General features: G+C 41.2%; 2 protein-coding genes across 4 annotated transcripts in view; both read right to left on the bottom strand.

Moving 5' to 3' along the window:
• The window catches only part of TXNDC5 (thioredoxin domain containing 5), an 86,869-nt gene extending 65,837 nt beyond the window's left edge, over window positions 1-21,032 (bottom strand). Inside the window, exon 1 of the mRNA XM_081523669.1 lies at window positions 20,644-21,032. The gene's annotated coding sequence lies outside the window, so the exon portion shown is untranslated. The remainder of the gene's footprint in view (window positions 1-20,643) is intronic.
• The window catches only part of BLOC1S5 (biogenesis of lysosomal organelles complex 1 subunit 5), a 47,620-nt gene that overhangs the window by 3,481 nt on the left and 17,300 nt on the right, over window positions 1-26,839 (bottom strand). For 2 of the 3 annotated variants that reach the window (XM_081523670.1, XM_081523672.1), the window contains one exon: window positions 19,607-21,142. In XM_081523670.1, the coding sequence (XP_081379796.1) occupies window positions 20,963-21,142 (180 nt within the window). In that variant the 3' untranslated portion in view covers window positions 19,607-20,962. Of the gene's footprint in view, window positions 1-19,606; window positions 21,143-26,839 lie in introns of those variants that run through there. The other variant, XR_014063289.1, reaches the window with a different exon arrangement.

Below are 26,839 nucleotides of genomic sequence, written 5' to 3'. Positions count from 1 at the left end.
CAGCTATTATTATTTTCCCCAGTTTACAGGTGAAAAAAAAAATTGAAGTTCAAAGACATTAAGTACAGTCAGTCGTTTAGAGGAGAGGGGATACAAATTCCAAACTTCCGGAAATTCAGAGCCAATAAGCTTACCCACCATTTATTAGCAACCCTCATCTAGCCGTATGAGCTTGAGCAAGCTTCGCAGTCTCTCTAGTCCTTAATACCCTCATGAGTACACAGGGATATGCACGTCAACTCGGCAGGATTAATGACATCACATTCATGAAGCTACTGTCAAAGAGTCCGGCGTTCAAAAGACGCTCCTCAGAGTTTTTCCACTTCTCTTTTTCTGTCCAATAACACCACCCTCATCTTTTACATCCTGCCTCTTCCATGAAGGCTCCCTGGGAGGTGGAACAAACTATGTCAGCCCACCGTGGTCTCTGCCTCATGCGCAACCCAAGAGGTCGAAAATTTAGTTCTGAATTGTTTTCCACCCATGTCGTGTAACGTGGCTTTTGTTTTTCCCCGGAAGTTTTTATAAGCAGCACACGGTTATCCTTGACTTCCATCTCCTGTCCTTCACAAAGTTCGCTGTAAGAACTAAATAAATGTGGACTGGGTGAGTGATGCAGCCCCCGGATCCAGCCCAAGATAGATTTTTTTGCTTTAGAAAAATTTCATTCTATATTTTGAAGTAATTATTAAAAAGGTATTACAGTAAATGCAAATTCATAATCGTTCCTTTACTCAGCACGGTAACAATGAATTGAAAACAAGGAGCAACCTGGAATTTCACTGTGATCTATCTTACTGAACTGCTGTATTACCAAGGAAATCATGCTGATACTAGAAAACATTAATGGCATCCACCCTTAAATGTATATGGCAGCCATTAGGATTTAAGTGTTTCAACGTGTTGATTATTCACAGCTGGTCGTTAGAAAGATGATGAAGGTAACTGGGATTTATACAATTGCCTAACGGGTGTGTTAAGCCAGTCCTGGGAGCGAGCCAAGATAAGAAAACAGGAATGACTCCACTGATGCAAACTAGAGCCAAACAGCCAGGGCAACTGACTTAAGACTCCAGACACAGTCTGTTCTCCATAAGCTCCTAAACCACGCCGAAGAGCACTGGACCCGGCCCAGCAGACGCCACAGGAGGAACAGGGCGCCAAGACCTTGCCTGGCCCTCCTCCACCCGCCCGATCGACCTCAGCCAGGACCCAGAACCGCACGGGCCTGCCGCCCACCGGCCACCCCGCGGGGGCACGAGCCCTCCTGTCACACTTAGCATCATCACACTCTTCGCTAGGCATCCTGAGTGTCACCTGCTACCTTTTTAATGAAACCAACTGCCCCATTTCCACCTGGAGTTTCTCCATCTGAGTCTCTGGACTTGCACAGAGATCTTAGTCAAAAGGAGACAGGTCCACAGCGTGGACACGTGGACCACTGGGAGCTGGGTGGAGGCTGCCAACAACACCGTCCAGCCAAGTGAGGTCGGGCAAAGTGGAAGGACGTTTTAAAGGAAGAAAGTCTCAGGTGAGCTATTTCCACTATTTCCAAAGAATCAACCAATTTCTGATACACTCAGAAAAAAAAAACAATTTAAATGCCGGTTTCACACTATGTTTTTAAAAGTTACATACTTCCTTAGAGAAAAAAGTCAAATACTTTGACTTGATGTATCTGAATGAAAGGGGACTTCCCTGGTTGCTCAGTGGTCAAGAAACTGCCTGCAAGTGCAGATGTGGGTTCAACCCCTGGGTCAGGAAGATCCCTGGAAAAGGAAATGGCAACCTGCTCAGTCTTCTTGCCTGGAAAATCCCATGGACAGAAGAGTCTGGTAGGCCACAGTCCACGGGGTCGCAGGAGGCGGACACAACTGAGAGACTCAACAACAGCAACAACAATTTGAATGAAAAGACACTAAATAAATGCCTAATATTCCAGGCAGGGAGAATACCTATGAAGCCCAGACAATCAGACTGAAAATAGCCTACCTTTCTGAGACAGACTTCTGGAGACAGCCTCTAGAGTAATTACAGTGTCTCAAGCTCCTTTTCATTCTGCTGTCACGCTGGTGACACTTGCACACAATATATTACACCTTTTATTTAGTAACGAGGGGTGTGTCAATACAAACAATCAGATGAAATTCAAGGCAGTTAATTCCCTGAAGTGTCCAAATACCTTTACAATTGGCATCATCCAGGATCACCATCCAAATGACTGCCCGGTTTTGTCTCAGGACATGAAGAAGAAAACCTGTGTGTGTATCCCTGATGAAATGTGTTGCAAAGGTTTCTGTCAGATGAGAATTCCAGAAGGCACTGTCTGAATATTCATCTTAATTGCTAACGTTTGCCATGAACATTATTAGGCTACCTGGGCGACGCCTTCATGGTTAAGGATCACAGAAAAGACAGCTCTTATTATGAGTATCTACCAATCAAACTGTGGTGTTGGAGAAGACTCTTGAGAGTCCCTTGGACTGCAAGGAGATCAAACCAGTCAATCCTAAAGGAAATCAACCCTGACTACTCATTGGAAGGACTGATGCTGAAGCTACAAAATTTTGGCCATTTGATGTGAAGAGCTGACTCACTGGAAAACACCCTGATGCTGGGAAAGATTGAAGGAGAAAGGGGCGGCAGAGGATGAGAGGGTTAGATAGCATCACTGACTCAATGGACATCAATTTGAGAAAACTCCAGGAGATAGTGGAGGACAGAGGAGCCTGGCACGCTGTAGTCCCTGGGGTCGCAAAGAATCGGACACGACTTAGCAACCGGACAAGAACAACAACCAATCTCTATTCAAGATAAACGAACCAAAGGGTTGAGAAAGCTCTCACTATACTATAAATTGTATTAAACTGATTCTTTCTAGAGAATACACATTCCTTATCTAGAAAGTCTGAAACAGCAGTCTCACATTCTCTTTAGGAAACAATGTCATTAAACAAGTGTAGTTCCAGGAACTGCAGGTCCTCTCTGGGGTGGTTCCCATAAACGGACAACAAAGAGTCCAAGGCCATCCTCACACAAGTACAGGGTTCCTGGAGCAAAGATAAGCAGCTCACTGGGCCAGAGCCCCTCTCAGTAACGCCAAGTGGGTAGTAATTCATTTCTGCTGGCCACTGGGCTCCAGTCAAGGAAACTGAATTGTCATACCTTCATTCACAACACCGTCTCATGGAATTATTTTTTCCGGATTCCTTGGGAAGTTAAAGTATTTGAGAAGAATATCAGGAACTGTTGTTTCAGCCTGTTTTGTGAGTAGATAATTGCCTTCCAACTCCATTACTGCAGGAAATGATGTGTGTGGCATTGTTCCTAGTTGGGGGGAGCACTGTGTTTTAGCCAGACCAATACATGCTTATTAAACAAAACAAGAGCATGCAGCCTAAGTCACTTCGATGAACTCAGACTTTTTGAATCTGGTCTCTAGATAAGAGGCTGGCCCCAGACAACCTACCCACATACCAATAACATTCTTTTGAAAGGGTGTAAGCAAAACTTGTTTTGAGAAATGAAGAAATTTCACCAATATTACTAAATGTGGTAATAAGTAACTCCAGTACATTAAGTGCTATCAAAATGGGTTCAGCAGAGACCTATTTGAAAGGCTAGAGTTTTCTCTCATCTGAGTCTGAATCAAAGACCAGCCTGGGAACTAGAAGTCAAACACGTTTCATCCCGAGAAGTACCTTTGAGTCCATGGAATATATTAGCTGGTCTTCCTGAAATGTGACATCATTTGTGGTACCAGCTGTATGGGTGTGCCATGTAAGGATTTACAAAACTAGTATTCCTTTGGCTTTAATATGTATTTTGGGATCACAGAAAGTAGTCTAATCGAGCTAAATGCTCCAAGGGGAACTGCTATGGGCTTCACTTGAGGAAGCTTAAACCACTTATGATCTTGACCGATCAACCTTTTTACGGGTGGATTACAAAGAATAATCTGCTAGTGGACATCTAGAATCGATGGTGATGATGATAATAAAACTTATAAAAGCAAATATTAAACACAGCACTTACATGTCAGAGTCTGTTTAAAATATGTGACGAAAGTTAACCAATGAATCCCTGGAACAAAGCGGGTAGGTTTTGGTACTTTTACTCCCGATATTTACAGGTGAGGACACTGAGACAGGGTCACCTAGTTACTATGCAGCGGAGGCAGAATTTGAGTTGACGGTGAAGACTCAGACCCTCAACCATCCCAGCACTCATGATTCTCAGACTCTTCTGATTCAGTTATGGTACAAGGATCGTACCTCCGAGATGATTATTTGGATGGTTTGTTAATGATATGACAAGTACTGAACATTTTCGAAGTAGAAATATTTTTTAATAGAAACATCACAGTTCTATTATAACTCAATTTTAGTTTTCAATAGTTGCTATAGAAAGATTTTAGTTTTCCTTGGAACAGTATGCCACAGTGCCATATGATAAGACACATCAGTGAAGAGGAAACCATTTCTATGGAACATCTATGCTTGGCACTGTCATTCAAAAGTTTAAGGATCTTTAAATGATTTTAAAAAATCCATTACCAAATGTAGAATTAAGCTCTTAAGAAATACCTCAGTTGCTTCATATTATACTTTTAAAAAATCAGATGTAAAGAAATCCAGGTGAAAGGGTGCTAGACTATAGCATATCCACCCACCCATCCATCCATCCATTCACTTGTTCAATGAATAAGTCCAATATGCCCGGATTACAGGTAGGAACACAGAATGGATAAGGCAGCCAAGCTTCCTGCCCTCAGGACTTATGTTCTAGTCAGGGAAACACTAGGTACCAATGGGAGCGTGCTATTTTCCACTGAGTGGTCAGAGAAGGCCTCCCAGAGGAGGGGGCGTATGAAGAGAGCTAAGGAGACTGGTTAGGGAGCTGGTAGGATCTGAGGACAGAATATGTCAGGCAGGGCGCCCAGGCGGAGACAAGCTCAGATGCGTCTGAAGGGCAGAGAGAACCGCAGTGTGGCCAGGGGGGACTCAGTGGGGCGCACGGGGAGGGAGATGAGCCGTGACGTCGACAGGACCCGTCAGCCATGGGTCAGGGCTCTGGGTTTTACTGCAGGTGAGAGGGTGTCATTAGAGGGATTCAAGGCGGTGGGTGACAGATCTGGTTCGTGCCTTCTAAAAGATCCATGGCTGCAGTGAGAAAAACGAATTGGGTGGGGCTGGGGGCAACAGGACGACAGCAGGGCAGGAAGCTGCGGTGCAGGGATGGCAGGGAGTGGCTGAGAGCAGAGCTGGAGTGGGAGCTGAGAGAACCGCAGTCACAGCGAGGACATGCCCCGAAGGCAGGCTCCCCGGTGACTGAGCAAGAGCCACACAGTGAAGCCACAGTGAAGCAGAGCCGGGGCGACTGCTGGGTCGGGTGCGGGGTCTGCTGGAAGAACTGATGTCCAGACTTTGATTCAAGCAACTGGATGAATAGTGATGCTGCACACGTAGATGGGAAGTCTGGGAGAGCAGGTTGGAGAGGAAGAGGGGGCAGGAGGTTCAGGCACTGGAGTTTGACAGATGTCCTGGATTCCTAACTGGAGATGCTGACCAGGCAGTGAATCTGTGAGGGGAAAGTCAGGGCCGGACATACAAGCTGTTCAGTTCAGTTCCATTGGTCAGTTGTGTCCAACTCTTTGTGACCCCATGAACCACAGCACGCCAGGGCTCCCTGTCCATCACCAACTCCCGGAGTTTACGCAAACTCATGTCCATTGAGCCGGTGATGCCATCCAACCATCTCATCCTCTGCCGTCCCCTTCTCCTGCTGCCTTCCATCTTTCCCAGCATCAGGGTCTTTTCCAACGAGTCAGCTCTTTGCATCAGGTGGCCAAAGGATTGGAGTTTAAGCTTCAGCATCAATCCTTCCAATGAATATTCAGGACTTATTTCCTTTAGGATGGACTGGTTGGATCTCCTTGCTGTCCAAGGGACTCTCAAGAGTCTTCTCCAATAACACATTTCAAAAGCATCAATTCTTTCGTGCTCACTTTATAGTACAACTCTCACATCAATACATGACTACTGAAAAAACCACAGCCTTGCCTAGACAGACCTTTGTTGGCAAAATAATGTCCCTGCTTTTTAATATGCTGTTTAGGTTGGTCATAACTTTCCTTTCAAGGGGTAATCGTCTTTTAATTTCATGGCTGCAGTCACCATCTGCAGTGATTTTGGAGCCCCCAAAAATAAAGTCAGCCACTGTTTCCCCATCTATTTGCCATGAAGTGATGGGACTGGATGCCATGATCTTAGTTTTCTGAATCTTGAGCTTTAAGCCAACTTTTTCACTCTCCTCTTTCCCTTTCATCAAGAGGCTCTTTAGTTCTTCTTCACATTCTGCCTTAGGGTGGTGTCATCTGCAAATCTGAGGTTATTGATATTTCTCCTGGCAATCTTGACTCCAGCTTGTGCTTCTTCCAGCCCAGCGTTTCTCATGATGTACTCTGCATATAAGTTAAATAAGCAGGTGACAATACACAGCCTTGATGTACTCCTTTTCCTATTTGGAACCAGTCTGTTGTTCTATGTCCAGTTCTAACTGTTGCTTCCTGACCTGCATACAGGTTTCTCAAGAGGCAGGTCAGGGGGTCTGGTGTTCCCATCTCTTTCAGAATTTTCCAGTTTATTGTGATCCACACAGTCAAAGGCTTTGGCTGTGTGGATACAAGCTGGGGCGTTGGTAGAATCATGGGCCCGGCTTCAGGGCAGAGAAGAGGCTGGACACCTGACTGTGAGGCAAAGCGATGGTCTGAAAGAAGAGGGGTCCCCATGGCCGGGGGGGGGGGGGCGCAGAGCAGCACTGTGTTCACCAGGACGCCCAGGGAAGAGGGACTCCTAGGAGGAGGGAGGGGTCACCTGCTGACCGCAGAGGGGGGACAGAGGATGGAGCAGAGATCTGGCCTGAGGAGGCTGCTAGGCGTACTGTACTGACAAGAGGGGTGTCAGTGGAGGGGGGGGCCTGGGAGGGGTGCTGGGACTGGGCTCAGGGAAGAAGGCAGGGAAGGTAAGCGGAGACAGCACTGAACATCCAGTCCTTCTGGGCATTTTGTTATGAAAGTGAGCAGATGGATGTAGCGGTAGCTAAAAAGGGTTAGTGTGGAGCCTGGGGGGGGCGGGGGCTGCTTCTCCAGTTTGGGGGCAGTTTCAGTACATTTTTAATATGTTAAATTAATGATTCTGCATAAGCTTTAAGTTTGCATCTTTTCATCTTCTGAAAAATTAAAGAAAATTAGTTTGATTCTAACTAACATTTGAAGCATGCATTTTTCCTTCTGTACACATTTAGTCAAAGCGTTAAAGATTCACTGGGCACCTAGGGTTGGATCAGCCAGTCCACTGGCCGCTGCCACTCTGAATACTGCCTCTTACTTTGCACTTGCTGTAACCTTGAATTTTCTTTTCCCAAACACTTAAAGAGGAACTTGCCCTTTTCTTTACTAAAACTGAAACCAGATGCTCCCAGGGGGGCACAGGTTCGGGGCCCGCCTTCCCCTCAGGGCGCTCTCTCCCTGCGGTCCCCACCATACATTTGAGGCTGAGGATCCCGTCCTTCCTTAATTCCCGCCACTCAGCTGACATCATCTTGGAATATTTTACAGATTGGGGGTCACAAAATTGAAACAGTCACAAAGTAAAATATAACCAAGTCACCTGGTTTATAAGGCCTAACGCACGCATCTTTGACCCTGGGCTTCCTACGAAGATGACACCCTGACTACCTCCATGGGGCAAGGTCACCTGCAACCTGACTACCTCCATGGGGCAAGGTCACCTGCAACCCGCAGCCGCCAAGAAGGCTATCAAGTGCCGAGACTTCTGCAATTCCAGATGAGAACTGGGGGAGGGGAGCGCCGGGGGAGAGGCTGTCACACCCACCTGCTCCTAAGAATCACATTCCAGACCAAGTGTGGTCTCACTCTGTGTCCCTCATCAGACACCCCCGTGAGATGGTAAGACAACAAACCCAAGATTAACACAAGAGATCCAGGCAAATGTACGTATCTGACGCAGAAGAGAGGATGCCGCCTTGCTCTCCTCTTCGGATTGTAGACACCAGGGGGCCGGGGATCTCCACCCCCACCCTGCCTCGCTTCACTCATGTCTGTGATGGGGGGATCCGCTGGGGCAAGAGAGAAAGGAAGTAAAGGAACGAAAACCAAGCCTGCGGGCTGCTCGCCCCAGCGCTCCATCACTCCTCCAGCCCCAGTGCAGCCGGTGGGCAGCCAACTTCACGGCCAACGTGGCGGCTCACAGCACGTCCCGCCTTAGAGAACCAGGGCGCGAACACTGTGGGAGCTCTTGGAATCTGCAGATGGACACCTCTTTCTCCAGCAGTGGGTTTAAAGAATTACCACCATCCCATGACTACGTCGGAGAAGGCAATGGCACCCCACTCCAGTACTCTTGCCTGGAAAACCCCATGGACGGAGGAGGCTGGTAGGCTACAGTCCATGGGGTCGCTAAGATTCGGACACGACTGAGCGACTTCACTTTAACTTTTCCCTTTCATGCACTGGAGAAGGAAATGGCAACCCACTCCAGTATTCTTGCCTGGAGAATCCCAGGGACGGCGGAGCCTGGTGGGCTGCCGTCTACAGGGTCGCACAGAGTCGGACACGACTGAAGCGACTTAGCAGCAGCAGTAGCAGCATGAGTACGTTAGACATGTGTCTGCGGGTGGTGGTGAAAAGGAATTCTCTCATCTTACTTCTTATTCACAGCAAATCACTGAAAAAAACTTCCAAATCTCTTCAGCACCAGACCAGAAACTGTGAGCCTTCACTGGGGAGTCAGATGGAGAACTCTGTTTTGAAGCAGTAAGTGTAACAACAGCAAGGAGAGGAGACAGGACAGAGGCTGCAGGTGGGCACAGGAAGGATGGGGCCTCAGCCGCAGAAGCCTCCCTTCAGCAACGAAGGGGCTCTGCCTCCCCCATTTCGACCCGGCCACGCTGCTTCCAGAGCTACGGTCCAGCTCCCACGAGCTGAAACGCGGATATATTTCTCAAAAAAAAAAAAAATCATTCAGTACAGCGGCTGATTACTAGCTTACAACACTACATACTACTGGTTCTGTGGCTGATACTGTGATATTCTGAGACACACCATCTTTGTGGGCTAGAAAAGCCTCATCACTACCTACATCGCTGTTTCTATCAAAGATTCATTCCAAGTTCCAAACAGATGACCTAAATTTTTAAAGGAAAAAAAAATTTTTTTTTTGGTCGTCAGAGTCATTGTTCTTTTTCAGGGAGATAAAACGTCACGTTTCAACGTTCACAGTATGCAGTTTATCTCAAAAGCTTCCCTAAGAGAAATAGCAAATATTATAAGCTAGGTGACGACAAAACAGAACCCTGATGATGTAGTCTAAAAAAAGCAGAATGTGCTCATCTAGTCTTTATCTTCATACTCAAACATGAACAGAAATAGCAAGGGCAATCCAAATCTCCCTTAATCAAACTCATCACTAGCATGATACTATGGAAAGAACTTTCCTTTTTTAAACACACAGCACAAGCCCGAAGCACGGGCTATGAAGCCGCGTGAAACGCGTTCTTTGTTCTTGAACAATTTAACCTTCTGGGAAAGGAAATGGGAAATCCTTAAACAGGCGTAGCTGCCTACTCAAAGCCCATGGTATTTTCTCACTAATTATACAAAAGCAAAATATTTATCTAAGGCAAAAATATCTTTTTGATAACATCTTTTTGATCTCACTAATGATGATGGTGTTCTCAAAAGCAAAAAAAAAAAAATAGTAACTTTAGTCACTTGGGCTAACAATTATGAACACATATTAAAAAAAGCAACAGGGCAGATTATCTAAATTTTATTGTTGTAAGAAATATAAACAGTGCATAGACAACCCTATATATGGATGTTAAAAATTCCCACGATCTTAAATTCCAAACCGAGCTCTTCATCACTATCCCTGCCCTGTCTAGACTAGGAATTGCTATTTTCAGCTACGTTCTCAAAAACCCACGTGCTGGGTAGCAATTTCCCCTATCAGTCACACAACTGACTCTACAGAGCAACCTTCCTGTCGCATGGTAGTCTAATTAAACTACAGGGTGAACACAAATTAATAAAGTTGAAAATGTGAAAATTGTCTAAGTGACGTTAAGTCTGTAAACTTAGCGATGGAAGCAAAACTAAAATTTAGGTCTTCTGACTCTCAGAGCCAGTGAACTTTCCAATTTCCAGTTTTATCTGATGTTTTCAACATCAAAGATGTCTGTTAATTATTATTGGAATCTGCCAGTATTTTCATCTGTATTTTCGATAAACAAGGGCAGAAACCAAGCCTTATTAGTTTTTTTTTTTTAATCCCTACCATTTATCTAGGAATATAAAGTGGCTGGATCACAGGTACTTCACAAATGCTTACTGAACTAAACCAAACCAGATATTCTGCCATTTTTTCATTCTCTAAATCCTAGTAAATTCAAATTTTATCTTTAATACTAATGATTCTCCGATAATAACTTACACAGATAGTTCCAACTAGGAATTCCCTGGTTTTAATCATAAACTGCTTACTTATAGGGCACGGTCTTTGCTATGATACTGCGTAATATTATGGTCCTGGTTTTTCTACTTCATTATTACATGTGCACAACTAGATTGTAAACTCCATTAAATGGAGTGCTACTATTGACTATACATCTCTCTGAATACAACCAGACACAGCATAATGCTTCAGTGAGTAAATGCATACAAATTCTACTTCGGCTCCCATGAGAGTGCTAGTTGCTTACTCGTGTCTGACTCTTTTTGACCCCATGGACTATGGCCTGCTAGGCTCCCCTATCTATCCGTGGAATTCTCCAGGCAAGAATGCTGGAGTGGGTTGCCATTTCCTTCTCCAGGGGATCTTCCCAACCCAGGGATTGAACCCCGGTTTCCTGCACTGCAGGCAGATTCTTTACAGTCTGAGCCCCCAGGGAAGCCCTTGGCTTCCATACTTAGTGGGAAAAAGATACCCTGAGCACCAGCTCTTTAATTCCTATTATTATTTTTCACCAATTACCATATTTTTGTCTCTAGAAACTTCACATCAGTTACATAATTAAAGACCTGCATGTATTAAATATGAAGAAAGTAAGGAAAAAATACAATTCTCAAAAGTACTACTAACTCTCCAGAGATACTATATATGCTTTCTGAAATTTTGACATCTTTGCTAAATCTATTATTTCTTACACATCTTTGTTCATAGATGGTATGCACCCATCTACACAGAACTGCTAAGAGAGGGAGAAAAGAAAAAAAAAAAAAAAATCTGTCATCATAGTGACACCTGCTGGTTTTTAGCTGTAAATTTTAGATCCTAAGTAAAAAATAGATTTCTCAGCATCAACATTTCTCTTAGTAAAATTAAATGTTGTTTTCCATTTTAATAATTTACTAGATATATAATTAATTTGAAAACAAATTTACTCAATACACAATTGACCACATCAGGTTTCTGTCTGTGTGTGAGACCACAATCTCACTGTAATTTTATAAACTATTTTTCTAAAAAAGATACATCTCCAAAAAAGCTGCTTAAGCACTTCAGAGTACTGAAATTAAAAAAAAAAAAGATTTAATTTGTGGTTTTCTATTCAAATTCTCTACAAATTCTATTTTAAGGGACTGCATTATAGTAAGCCTTAAAAACATTTATAAAATTATTTCTTTGAAGAATTATAATTTTAGCAATATGGACACTTTCATAAAAGAATCTGATCTATGAAAAAGAAAAATTTTAACAATCTAGCTATCGAGATATAACATATAACCTAAAATTGTATTCGTTTAAGGCATACAATATGATGATTTGACATATGTGTATATCAGGAAACGATTACAATGTTTAGTTAACATCTATCACATCATATCACGGTTACTTTTTCCTTGTGATAAGAACTTTGAGATCCACTCTTAGCACTTTTCAAATACACAATACGGTATTGCCAACTACTCACCACGCTCTACGTTACAGCCCCAGAACTTGTACCTCGGTATTTTGTGACCTTTGGTTCACTTTATCCATCCCCTACTCTTGCTGTTGGCAATCACCAACCTGTTCTTTCCTATGAAGTTTTTGTTTCAGGTTCTAAATGTAAGTGAGATCATTTAGTATTTGTCTTTCTCTGACTTATTTCACTTAGCGTAATATCCTCAAGGTCCATCCATATTTTCGTAAGCGGCAGGACTGACTTCTCACGGCTGAATAGGATTCCACTGTGCGTGTATATATACACACATTTTCTTTATTCATTCGTCCACTGATCGGACACTTAGGTTGTGGTTTTCAGTGTACAAATCTTTCATCTCTTTACACTTACTCCCAGGTATTTTATTCTTTCTGATGCAACTGTGAGATTGTTTTCTTAGATTCTTTTTTAGATTTTTATTTTTGGCTGTGCTGGGTCTTCATTGCTGTGAGCGAGCCTTCTTCAGTTGCAGAGGGCGAGGGCTGTTCTCTAGTTGCGGGGCAGATGTCTCACTGCAGTGGTTTCTCTAGCACAGGCTCCAGGCGTGTGCACGTCAGCAGCTGAGGCGCACAGGCTTGGCTGCTCCACTGTATGTGGCATCTTCCAGACCAGGGATCGCAACCGTGTGTGTCCCCTGCACTGGCAGGCGGAATCTTTACCACTGAGTCACCAGGGAAACTCTCTTAATTTCTTTCTGATAGTTCCTTGTTAGTGAGCAGAAACACAGCACATTTTTGGATACTGATTTTATATCCTGCAGGTTTACTGAATTTATTAGTTCTAAAAGTTATTTCTGATGGAGTCTCTGATAGGTAATATCACAGAAAAAGTAAAACTCTTATTTGCAGATGACACTGACTTCTATCATAGTGAATTTTTCACGCATAAATCGTGTTAACACTTCTATGAAGATTAACTTTTCCATGCCCGCCTGATTTCAACTAGACTGACTTAAGTTTTGGGAGAAAAACAATTGAAGCCACATATTCTCCGTTCACTTGAATTTTTTAAAGGCGCAGTACTGCCTACGTTGGCGGCAGAGTGGATCTGCTGGTTTTGGGGCCCCAACACACCGCAAGGGGCTGGACCGCACACTCAGCCCTTTCGCTTTCACCTGGTGACGGGCCATGGACTGGTCTCTTTCGAGTGGCATTCCTGTTATAGTCCAGCCTAGGGTGCAGTCTGACCATTCAGCAAATACTGACATAGTTCTTTTTTAAAATAATTCAGCATATTTTAGAAGATTCAAATTCACATTCAGGAATTCCCTGCTTTCTGGACGCTCACTTCATGCTCTTTGTCATGGTGCGTACGTGGATGGAAAAAAATTTCCAGATATGAGACAGGATGAGAGAAGAGAGTTTATTTAGACTAGGAGACACTATTAGAACAGCAGGCGGGCTCACGGGAGAGCCAACCCCTTTCAAGGGCTAGTAGCCAATTTTTATAGCCTCGAGATAGAGAAAATTCCTACTGGAAGGGTGGCATTGGGTGATGGGTTAGGATGCTACAGGGTGGGTAACAGGGTGGTATTTCACCTAATATGGGGTCAGGGAACTGGCGGGTTTAGATCCAGAGGCTCAAGGCAACAGTTGCTATGGAGATCGGTCAGTTCCAGAGAAGTTTGTCCTGTGACCTTGATATAGGGTGCCATGTTCTTCACTTTTACAAAAGACATATATTAGTACTTGTTTTTGCTAACCAAAAGAAATCCAAAGAGGGTTTTCATTTTTATGAAAAAAGGTGGAAAACACATAGCTTTCAGCGTTGATCTTACAAACTGTTACAGAGGCAGCATGTACCAAGTAGCTCCTTCACTCAGCATCTCAGCATTAAGCTGCCACAGCTTTCAACCGTGTCTGGGGGCACTTGGGTTTTATCTCGACTTATCCGTGTTTTGTGCATCCATTAGCAAGATGAGCTCTAAGGTCGCTGCTTCTTCACTCTATGCCATCTGGCTTACAAAAGGCTGCACAGTAGGGAAAAGCTGTACTGACATCTTAAGTGTTTCTGGTACTTGAAATGTTCTTAAAAAAAAACTATGTAATTGTGAAGAAAAATCGGGGGACACATCTGTACTATGGATTTTCATGATATCACTTTAGGAATTTTTTTCATTAAAAAATTTATTGGTATATAGTTCATTTACAATGTTGTGTTAGTTTCTGCTATATAGCAAAAAGTGAATCAGTTCATACACATTAAGGAGTTTTTTTTTAAAACCATAGAAGTACTGTTTATCTGATGTGTTGCTGCCGGTTCAACATTAGGTGAGCAAAACACTAAATTCCCTATATTTCTACTGTCTTACTCTTCCTCTAAAAACACAGTGAGCATATCTTGTTTAGAAGGATGAAGATTACATCCTGTAAGGCACTTAAAAAGCACACTGTAAGCTGTGTTATACAGATATAATCATTGTATTTACTCACCATAAATTGATTTTGACTGTTTCCACAGATAGTTTGAATCCTGACTTTTGTGAGGATCAAAATAGTGTAATTATTAATTTATTGCCCTGTTGAGTGCATCGTGTTTGAAAACTTAGGTTATTTTCCTCTTGTTTATGGAACACAAATATGAAAATATCAGAGAAAATACGGCTTTGCTAAGGTGGACAGGCAAGTCATAAGAAAAGACGGTTTTGGCAATTAAAAAAACGAGACGAATAAGAAAGAGCAGGCAGTAAGTGACATGACTAATTACCATCCTCTATTCACTGTATGACTGAGTCACACTAAGTCAATAGAATATTAATCTCTGCATTTAATTGGAGTTGAAAATTAATGAAATAATTGTAAAACCTTCCTGAAGGACTAAAAGCAGGCTACCAAAAATGCATTTTCTATAATGACCTAGCTTCAAATAGTTTGACTGAATTAACATTTAAAATATTTTTTCTGATATTTTTCATTCTGAGATAAAGATTTACAGCTGTAAAATGACGAAAAAGAGGCCTGAGGGTACAGTTTCAGAAAAGGCAGTCATTATGCCAAATTACAAAGTAATAAAACCCTCTGCCTTTTAATTTGCAATGGCAACCAAAACCCAACGTATTGAAACATACGTACTGTAGAAGACAGTTCAAGAAGTAAACATAAGTGTTCAGACTGAATGTGTGACAGAAGCAAAAAAGAGAATTCACAATGAACATTGGAGGCATCTGTGATTTATCCAGATTTTCATGCAACTTTTGGGTTAATACCACAAATCTAGTACTTCTATCTACATACTTTTAACAGGGACCTGGGACATTTTCACAAACTACAATAATGTCCTAAAAAGAAAAGAAAAATCCAAAATAAAGTACTCAGGTAAGAGTTATGCAGGTTCAAAACAAGACTACTATACTCTTTATTTGCTTTTATTAGCTCCCGAATAGTAAAAAAAAAATTCAACAGAACAGAAACAATCAAATTAGCTCACAGACAACAAGAAACCAAATAATAAAAAAAGAAACCACCAAATAGAAAATATTAGGCACAATGACTGAAAGAAAAGATATCATCCTTTATACTAGAATACTGACATGGTGTTTTAGGAGGGAAATTTGAACATAATAAAATCAACATATACCTATCTAACATGCCATTTCTTTTTTCTGGTAACTTTAATTTTATTTTTTGACATTTTTAACTTTTTACTTTGTATTGGGGTATAGCTGATTAACAATGTTGTGACATCTCCAGGTGAACAGCGAAGGGACTCAGCCATACATGTATCTACTCCTCCCCAAACTCCCCTCCCACCCAGGCTATCACTTAGCGCTGGGAGGCGTTTCCTGTGCTATAAGTAGGTCCCTGCTGGTTACCCATTTTAAATAAGGCGTGTAACACACTATTCACATAGAAATCTCACTACTGAACACCCGAAATGCTAGAGAAAATTTAAACTGTAATTTTTTTTTTTATATATGGCTGAGTTCATGGCAAATTAATGAAAACAACTGAAGGCAGACTGGGAAGAGTTGAAATTCCATGAGACGGTTTGGCTGCGGAACTGATAACTGTCCCAGGTCCCACCCCTGACGCCTAGAAGGACCCCAGTTTTAAGGACTATACCTGCAGGGGGCAGGAATCGCGGCCTGGGACTGTGTTGGTCTGCTCAGGCCACCATAACACAGCTCCACAGATGGGCAGCTTACACACAAGAAAATTATTTTCACATGGTTCTGGAGGCAAGAAGTCCAAGATCAAGGTGCCAGAAAATTCCATCCTGTTGAGACCTCTTTTCCGAGCTTGCAGACAGTCACCTTTTCGGCTGTGACCACACGACCTTTTCTGTGTGCACACGGAGAAAGGGTCTCTTCATGTAAGAACACAGGTTCTGTCAGATCACCAGGGCCCCACTCTTGCGACCCCATTCAACCTTAATTACCTAGTTACAAGCTCCATCTCCAAATACAGACGTAATGGGGCCTGGGGCTTCAACATATGAATTCGGAGACACGATTCAGTCCACAGCAGGGACTGCGCTGGACCGCAGCACCACTGATGACTCCCCAAAAGGCATCTCTCAGTGAGTGAACTAGGAAAACACCTTAAGTTTCTCATCTGTGTTCCAAGTAGAGATATGAAGGATGAAAAAAGTCTCCAGGAATGTCTTATCATGGCCTGACACTGTTGTATATCTAAGGAGGAAATTCACAAGGCTTGTGCGTGCCAGTGAGCACACATACGCACCCAAGGACAGGGAGGGCGCAGCGGGGAACCCAAGGGGACGCTGACCCTGAAGTGGTCCAGGGTTAGCAGGGCCAAGAGAAACAAAACGGAGGTGCTAGGAAAAAAAAAACAAAACAGAGCAAACGTCTCTGTTGGAGCACATCAAAAATCCCCCAAAATGGAGTTCAAGGCAATGTCAATTCACAATGAAAATTCACTGACCACATCAGAAAGCAAGTCATACACTTGTTTCAGACAAAACAAACTATAGATTCAAATCCACAAAAAAAAAGGATAAAAATATTGAAATTATCATATACAGAATGTAAAATAAGAACATTTAATATGCTAAAAGAAAAGAAAGAGAGAATAGAGGAACTACCCCAAATGACCAAGAAAGTTTGAGAAAAAACCAAACAACATTTCTGGAAATGAAAAAATATAATCACAATTAAAAACAACAGACAGGTTAAATACACTAGAGACAGAGAGAAGACACAATTAGTGAGCTGGACAATGGAGGTAGGGAAATTATCTAGTGTTCAACACAGAGAAAATGAGATAGAAAAATATGAAATAGAGATTATGAGATATAAAGAACAGAGTGAGATGGTAAAACTTAAGTTTAATTTGATTTCCTAAAGGAGAGAATTGAGAAAACACAAAGGTGTATTACTTAAAGAGGTAAAAGTTGAAAATTTTTCATAATTCACGAAAGGCACCAATTCTCAGATTCAAGAAGCTCAGTGAATCTGAGTAGGTTAATAAAAAGAAATCTACAGCAGACAGATTGTAGTATAATGACATTTGATTGCAGAATGTCAGAGATAAAGAACTTAAACATAACCTGAAAGAGAAGACTGGTTACCTACAAAGGAATACTGATCAACTGACAAGTGTCATTTCAGAAGCAACAATGGAAACAAGACAATAGTGGAACAGTATTATTAAAAAATGAGAGAAAATAATTGTCAATCTAGACTTGTATACCCAGCTAACTTTCAAGGATAATAAGACAGTAAACTTATAGGTAAATTTAAACAAATACTGACTGTATACAATGACTATTTTGGAACTGAGATAAAACTAAAATTCTAGACACTTATAAATTAAGGGAAGGCAATCAGATTTTGTTCAAAAGTCTGATGTTCGGTGTAAGAGTGAAAACATAAAACTTTGGATTCTGTTAATGATGCAAACTAAAATTCATGGTAAGCACTAAAAAGTCAAAATTTGAGTTTTGCCTTTTAAACTAGCAGAGAAAAAGTAAATGGGAAAACAAAAAACTCAATGCAGAAGATGGGGGGGGAAACACCCAAGGGCAGAGAGATAACAAAATGGTAGAACAAAAAGCACAGTAAGATGGTATAAATAAACCTACCATGTTAGCAATTTCCACAAATGTAAATCAATTAATGTCTCAGCTAAAAGATAGATAGAAAGAAAAGAAATCTAGTTAGTTTTTAGTGGGTACATGAAAACACAGCATAAAGGTCTGACAGAAGAATAGAGAAACATATACCATGCAAACACTAACCAGCTGGGGTGGCCTATATAAATATTTCTTTCAGAAACATACGATTTTAAGGCAACATAAAATGACATAAAAACATTATTAGAAATAGAAGCTGTGACAACAAATATAAGATTCAATTCTAAATGTGGAACATAAACAATTCTAAACTTGTAATATACTGAATGACAAAGTTTCAGAATATATAAAACAAAAATTAACACAATTACAGAGAGAAATTAGAAAATCCACTAGAACAGAAAATTTTAACACCTCTTAGAATCTGAAAGATCAAGTAGAAGAAAAAGAACATTAAAACAGAGACAATTTGGCCAACACAGGTTAACAGTTTGGTCTAATGAACACCCAGCAACTGGAAATACGCATCCTTTCAAGCACTAACACAACATTTCCAAAAACTGACCGTATTTTAGGTCAGATGGCAAATCTCAACAAATTGTAACATTTCAGTCTTATATGAATCTGTTCTTGGACCACAGTCCAATGAAAGCAGAAATCAATAAGAATAGAACTTAAAAGTCTACATGTTGGGAAATTAAAAAAAAATCCACATATGCAAGTAAAAAAAAAAAGAAATCATGACAGAAAATTAAAAAGTTAGAATTTAAAAACAAACATTTCCATAGCACTTTAAATTGACAAAACATTATTTCATTTGCTCATTAGAAAGTAATCCTGTGAGCCATCCAGAAGCCATATTCTCTCTGCTAGACAGCGTAACAGCAGAAATGCTGTTTATTATGTAACTACTAAAGCAAATTTTTATATATAAATAAAATACATATCAAAAGTGACTTAGAAACTGAGAAATATAAGTGAAAGTGTTCACTACTAAAAATATTAAAAGGAAAGAGAACCAACCATCTCCTTTAGAAGGTATATTGAATAGCTAAGAAAGTTACAAAGAAGAGATTTAGCATCCATGTTTAAAGCTCAAAAAGTTCATAAAGTCATTTTGGTTTAAGAAGGCCCTTAGATCCTCATATAGTACAAACTCATATGGTAAAGTATTTATTATTCACCCGAGATGAATGAACATGGTCAAAAATCTATGCACAAGTGGAGGAATCGTTACTGCTTGCACACACGGGCCTGGTTTCCTGGTTCCAGCATCTGTTCAGTGGTGCACGGGCAATTAATAGCTCTTCTGAAACTGCCTACAGTACAAAGGGAATTTTCATTTAGGGTTCCCCTCCCTTTTCATGTGCAGGATATTTTTGGAAGTATGTTTTCTTTTTCCATCCACTGAAAGAGAATTAAGAAAATTCCAACATGCCTGCATGTCAGCAAGTGCTCTTTTTGGTCCAGGTACCAGAGGATGATGGATGAGCTTGTCAAGCCTACAGTAGCGGACAGAGGGAGTTGGCAGAAGTTCTGTGTTATTGAAAGAAATCTCAAATACTTATTTCATCTCCTCTATTAACTTTAATCACATTTTCAACATGCAGCCAAGAATGAAGCTTTGACACTAAGCCATAAAGTTACACAGGCAGGCATTGTCCCTTTTCTGCAGGAGCAACACGGAGATGACACAAGCGAGCTGGGTATTTTCCTTCTTGTGCCTTTTTCTTCACTGAAGAGCAATGAAAAAAACACCGGCGAGGTCTAGCCATACCTCACGTTCATTTGCCATAAACCTCTTGAAATTATTGCATATAATTCTGCTTGGTTCATGGTAAATAAAAAAAAATCTGTTTAGTTCCTCAATTAGACTGTTAAATGCAGATTTTTAAAGATCACAGTGATGACAGAATTGGTACATGTTTCATCATAATACACCTGCTTATGAGAACAGACATTCAACACTAAAAAGGATTTACATTTAACATGGATCATTTGTCATGTGGGCAAATACTTCTGGTTTACTCAGAGCCAGGATCTTTATACGGTTCCAGAGGGAGACCTTGGCAGAATTTGCTGATTACTCATTAAACGTCTAGAGACGTTATTTATCTTACAAAGCTTACCCACAGCAAAAACAGACATAAAAATGAGGTAAAGACTATGGGCAAGATTATGGTTCTTGGAAAGGTTAAAAGTCAACTGTGTTTCTGGTAAGCTTTTCCTTGTAAGCACGTTTTAAACAAAGCTGAAAACATGAAGGGTTGGAAGGCCACAATCTTAACAAGCGTGTCTTGTTGTCCAGCGAAAACACGGCATTTATACGACAGCTTCTCCCAACAGTCCGTTCAGAGACCAGCGTGGCCCCATGTCACAGCAGAGACACGGTTCTGACGCTCCTCTCTCTTCAATGTATCTCTGCTCCCAGGACAGCTGTTTCTGTCTACATTACTCATGGAATAACACTGTATACATTCCTTCAAGAGCCAAGGAGGCCACGACAGGCAGACACCATCTCTGCTTTCTAAGCCACAACGATAAACTAACATCAACCCTGCAGAAGGATGAATTACGTTACTTCCCTAAGAAGTCTGTACTTACGGTTAGTTCTCTGGGATGATCAATCAATGGAAACTGAGATTGGTCTACATTAACTGGGAGCACAAGGACACCGCTTTCCTCCAACTCCTTCCCCTCCAAACGAGCATTGAGAGGCACTTGAAACTGGGAAGATGTGGCACTCACACCTCTAGGAAACAGCGAAGGCTCCAGGCAAGGGCTCCGTCTTCCGACAGAAGAGTGCCATCAAATGTATTGCTAAGCTTGAAGCAGAGGCTAAATGGTTTGCTGGGAGCAGGTTTTTTTGGGGGGGGAAATGCCAGTTTTTTCTGGTAGCTTGTCATTGCTGTGGCTCAAGTTCTCAGAAGGTTGAGAATTTCGCCAGGTCCCTCTCCATCTCAGCATACTGCGCTCTCAGCTTCTCCACGGCCTTCCCGTGCGCCTCGTCCACCTCTGCCTGCTTGCTGTGCTGCTCTTTCATGAAGTCCTCCCACTGCGCCACGCGCTGTTTCTCACTAGCTATTAAAAGGTCATTATGAATCTGAGAAAAGAAAATTTGAAAGTCACGTGACATTTCCCAAACAATCATTTTGCCATGCAGGGAGACAAAAATAATTCTATTTCTTGACATTTGCTCACTATAGCATAACAATCAGCTTGTAAGTCACAATGATAAAACTCCGTTACAGTTTTAATGTCCAACAAGAAAACAACATATCAGACACATTTAAGGCTTCTCTTACTATGCCTGAACGTGGGCATTCACATTTCTGAAATTTCAAAAATATCTAGTATTTTAAACAACAGATCCAAACACAATCCAAGTAAATTTTCATACCTCTATTTCTCAAATTCCATTTAATTGCATACAATTTAAAATTACAGAATATATGCCAAAAGAACCGCTGTTCCAAGAAATTAAAATGCATGTCTTACACAAAATATTTCTTAGACACATTTAAGAGAACCACAGATTATTAATCAATGGGAGAGAACTCAATCTCTTTTAGTTCAGTTCCAATTCTTAAAGCAAATAAACACCAAAAGTATCTGCATCAAATATCTTAAATTCATCTTGAGATGTTCTTTAATATTTCTATATGAGGACACTAAATGTACTTCTTCATGGCCACTGAGCTACTAAATTGTAGACTCACACACAGGACTCTCTGACACCCAAACCTATGTTTTTTCTATCACAAATGCAAATCAGATCATTTCAGGGAAGTTTTACACAGATGGCTAAAAGTCTTACATACACACACACAAAAAGCTATTGGAAGAGTATTTTTCTGCCAATCTGATCTAAAGTTCCTCAGTACCAAGGCTTTTCAAGTAAAAAGAGGTCAGAAGTGAATCTGAAGTTTCAGTTAGAGTGAAACAACCCCCTCAAGTATGCCCCTCGACCCATGGGATCTGAGTAGGCAGACCGTGGTGCGGAGAGCGCGTCAGGGTGGGGTTTGCTGATCCAATGCATTGGAGAAACAGGTTAGACAAAATGCAAAACATTACTTTTTAACCTTTCAGCCTCAGAGGCGGTCATTCTTCAAAAGATAAATAAAACATTAAGAGTTCATTAAATTCTTTTCACGGAACTTTGGCAAAAACTATTATATTCTAAGAGAAAAGCCATAGTCAGAGAAGAAAAATGCAAATAAACTTCATCAAAATGATACTCTGGCTTTAGCTGGAAATTAATTTCTAATAAGCACAGATGATACTAACTAACCCTGCATGCTCAGAAGCAAGTTAAAAAGTATTCTAAGGCAACAGGAGTGAAGGTTATCTTGGGTCTCATCTATTCCAGTTGTCAGGAAATGCGGTCTGCCTAGATGTGACTTCCCCAGAACCCAGCCTAGACAGGAAGCCAAACTGCTCTCCATCAGAAGCAGCAAAGATGCCCCTGAGCTCATCCCAACAGGAGCATGCCTCCTGGCCTAACAAGCCAGTGATTCTGTTTACAATTAAAAGGGACTCTCCTAAATAAGGGACAGGCGGGTGGGAGGGAGGCTCAGCAGGGAAGGGATATATGTATACTTAAGGCTGATTCATGTTGTAGTAGGGCAGAAACCAACACAACATTGTAAAGCAATTATCCTCCAATTAAGGTCTCCCCTGTAGCTCAAACAGTAAAGAATCTGCCTGCAATGCAGGAGACCCAAGTTCAATCTCTGGGTTGGGAAGATCCTCTGGAGAAGGGAACGGCAATCCACTCCAGTATTCTTGCCTGGAGAATCCCATGGACAGAGGAGCCTGTAGGTTCATGGGGTCGCAAAGAGTCGGACACAACTGAGTGACTAACACTACTACTACCCTCCAATTAAAAATAAATTTAAAAAAAAAGCAAAAAAAAGAAACAATCTTTTGTAAACAGTGAGCTAACCTCAGACGACCATTCCCTGCGCGCAGTAATTCTGCTTTTAAGGTCAAATAAAGGGACTCTGTGTCAGATTCAGTTTGAAACAAGGATTCCTCTATCTGAAACACTCTTGAAAAATCATAGTCACATCTGAGCTTATGCTCAACAGATTCACACCCGACTAACAGAAGAACACAATATAGCAATCAAACTATTTACCTGTAATAAGTAATTAGTTGAAATTATCTGTAATAGGTAATTATGGTTTGCAGTTAAAATTTCTAGCAGCTACCAAAAAAGTGCATAATAAATTATACATTCAAAAGTTGATGTTCTTGGTGGTGGGAGTAATTAGTATCTCTGGTGAGCAATATGCAAAAATTTATCAAAACAAAAGTGTAAATATTTATGGCTCAGTAATTTCTCTTGGCGGAGAAGGCAATGGCACCCCACTCCAGTACTCTTGCCTGGAAAATCCCATGGACGGAGGAGCCTGGTAGGCTACAGTCCATGGGGTGGCTAAGAGTCGGACACGACTGAGCGACTTCACTTTCACTTTTCCCTTTCATGCACTGGAGGAAATGGCAACCCACTCCAATATTCTTGCCTGGAGAATCCCAGGGAAGGGGGAGCCTGGTGGGCTGCCGTCTATGGGGTCGCACAGAGTCGGACACGACTGAAGCGACTTAGCAGCAGCAGCAGCAGCAGCAATTTCTCTTGGATTAGCATTTCCCTTTCATTTTTATTAAAGAAGTACTACAGAGCTTAGAAACAAATTCAAATACAAGAATATAAAGGGAGGGTCTCTACCCCACATACACATCAAATCCATTTCAAATCCATTTCCTTTTTTCTAGTACTATTACTAGTTGGATGGCTATACTTGTAGTCTTTTTCCTATGTTTATACAAACATTTACTTAATAACAGAATGGAGTCATATTACACGTGCTGGTCTGCAGGTACAATTTTTCAATAATGATACAATACATACTAATGGCACACACAGCAGGAAGAGGGAGAGCTCTGCCTGGGTGCAGGCAACAAGAGGGTGCACTGTCCGGACAAAATTTACATCAGTGACACACACAACAGAAAGACTGGTTTTTATTACCACCAGGCGCTGGCAGTGCTGGATAAGGTCAGTGACACAGGACTCCTCCCCACTAAATCCTTCTTTGGTCTGGGTTCTAAATAATTGCTGAGATTACTGTTGAAGTTCGGTAATACCCAAGTTTCAAATTAAGACGTTTTCATTGTTTATTCTTTAATAATCAACTCTGAACTTCCAGTTACAGAGCCAATCCTGGACAGACTGAGTCACTACACACGTTCATTTCCGAACAGCTCAGAATCGTGTCACATGCTTCCTTAGATGCTCAGCCCCTCTAACCCCTGGGTTACTCAATATTCTTGTGTTTAAAAAAAAAAAAAAAGGACACGCAGAGCAACTGCAGAAATAAAGCCTGAATTAGTTCAAGTCTAGAATTCTACACTACAATGTTTACTTAAGTTTACATATTTTTACTCTGTACTTAAAATTTTTATCCTGTGGAGACTGGGACCCACTACAATGGTTTCCAAAGAAATAAAGATAGTATTGGAATTTCTATAATTTACTGTGAAATAGGCTTTTTGTGAATCTCTTCCAGACTTATGTTTAATACTTTCCCAAACTATGTATGTGTGCATTTTATCACAATTAAAAAAACTTCGAGTTTCGGGGTGGGTGGGGTTCCCAAATGAAATCAATTGGATCCTCAAAGATGTAGACACATTTGTTTTCTCAAGATAAAAAAAGAAAACCCCACTTTAAAAGAAAATAAAGGAAAAGTTTATTAAGGAGCTGTAACTGGGTACCAAAAGTAATTTAGCTGTAAACGTTTGTCTCTTTCTACAACAGAGAAATAGTAATAATAACCCAGTTTCCTTATGTCCCATTAGAGATAAATGTGAAGTCAGTCTTGAAGGCAAACTGTGTCCAGGACCAGGTCTATAAAAGAACTGATGGACACGTAAACATTTTTGCATGCTTTACTCTAAGCTGGTAATTCTCAACTGGGGGGTGATTCTGATATTCCTGTCCCCTCCTGTCCCCCAGATTTTTGGTTATTACAATGCAGGTTGGGGGGTAGCAGTCATACTGGCATCTGGTGGGTAGTGGCCAAGGATGTGCTAAACATCCTACATAGATTCTACAATAGAGATTTATCTGCTCCAAAATGTCAACAGTGCAGAGGGTGAAAAACCCGGGTCTAAAGGAAAACTTTGAATAAACCAACGGTTGTCTAAAAGGTTCTTTGGAATATCTGTAAGCAGTACACGTGCCTTTAATCTTACATATGCCTTACGCAGATAAATGAGAAAGTATTAAGTGTCAGAAAAACAAGTGTAGTTATTTTCAGTACTTAAAACACTATGTACGATCACCCTGAGGGATCTGTGGGGTGCTGATTCCAGGACCCTCACGGATACCAAAGTCCGCAGATGCTCAAGGCCCTTAGAGAAATGGTACAGGACACGGCATGTAACCCATACATCTTTCCACACATTTAAAGTCATCTCTAGATTACGCACAATACCTAATACAATGTAAATGCTATGCAAGTACAATGTAAATGCTATGGAAACAGCTGCCAGCATGTGGCAAATTCAAGTTTTGCTTTTTGGAACTTGCCGGAATTTAAAAAATATCCATTTAAAACATTTTGACTGAATTCACAGATGCAGAACCAGCAGATACAGAGAGCCTAGTGTACTGACCCACTACTTGGCATTTTCAAACTCTATCAAGAGAAATGTATAAGCCATACTACCTCACTGCTCTCATAACAGAAAATAAGTAGTAAAACTAAACCTAACAAGTATTTGTGGACAAGATGAATCGAAGGATTCACATTCACTTCATTATTATCTCTCGTCTGATTGAACAGAACTTCAAAAGCTAACGCTTGTGCACGAACCTCAGCTTAAACTAGTGTCAGATAATCAAACAACTCATTGTCTGCTTCTGACGGCTTATTTATTTAAGTCACTGAATTTCATCAGCCATTGGTATTTTCATTTCACTACTCTTATATTGGTAGCACCCAATATGCAACTTGCATTAGTTCCTAGTTTTTAAGGCATATGTCAAACAGCTGGGGAAGGCGCATTTGTTGTTTTGAGTGTACTTTTAGGTATCAATTGCGGGAAATGTGACTTGGATGAATGACGTTTATCAGGATTTACTTCCCACAGAATTCCACAAATTGTCTCGACATGAAAGCAATAACGATAAAGGCAATGGTCTATTTTATTCCATCACTGCTCCCATCTTTCTTTGTTCTGAGAGCCATTCAAATACACGAAATGCAGCCAAGAGAATAACCAAGGCGACGGTTCACATGAAACTGTAAAATGCAGCTAGAGGTCAATTTTGCTTGGTACAGACTTGCTAGATGAGCAACTAAACCTCACTTCTCTGTCTTATATATATGTAGCCCCAAACCTCTGCCTCACACGGTTTTGGCAAAACCAGGTATGACAGTTGAAAAAGACCTTAAAGATCCATATTTCAAATGCTCTGCTACCTAGATACGGAGAAGGCAATGGCACCCCACTCCAGTCCTCTTGCCTGGAGAATCCTAGGGACAGGGCAGCCTGGTGGGCGGCTGTCTCTGGGGTTGCACCGAGTTGGACATGACTGAAGCGACTTAGCAGCAGCAGCTACCTAGATAAGCACTGATAAAGATATTTCAATGTATTCTAAAATCCAGATTTTTAATGTGTATTCCATTAAAAAAACAGTTCAATAACAATCTCTGAGATAATGCCTATAATATATTTAAGATGAAAATCCCCAAGGGCTTTATTATTTGAGGCTCTGTTTTTTTTTTTT

This window comes from Giraffa tippelskirchi, chromosome 8 (genome assembly GCF_054371585.1).
Source record: "Giraffa tippelskirchi isolate mGirTip1 chromosome 8, T2T-mGirTip1v1.2.pri, whole genome shotgun sequence".
Classification (NCBI taxonomy): Eukaryota; Metazoa; Chordata; class Mammalia; order Artiodactyla; family Giraffidae; genus Giraffa; species Giraffa tippelskirchi.
This window is presented reverse-complemented; position numbering and strand designations above follow the sequence as displayed.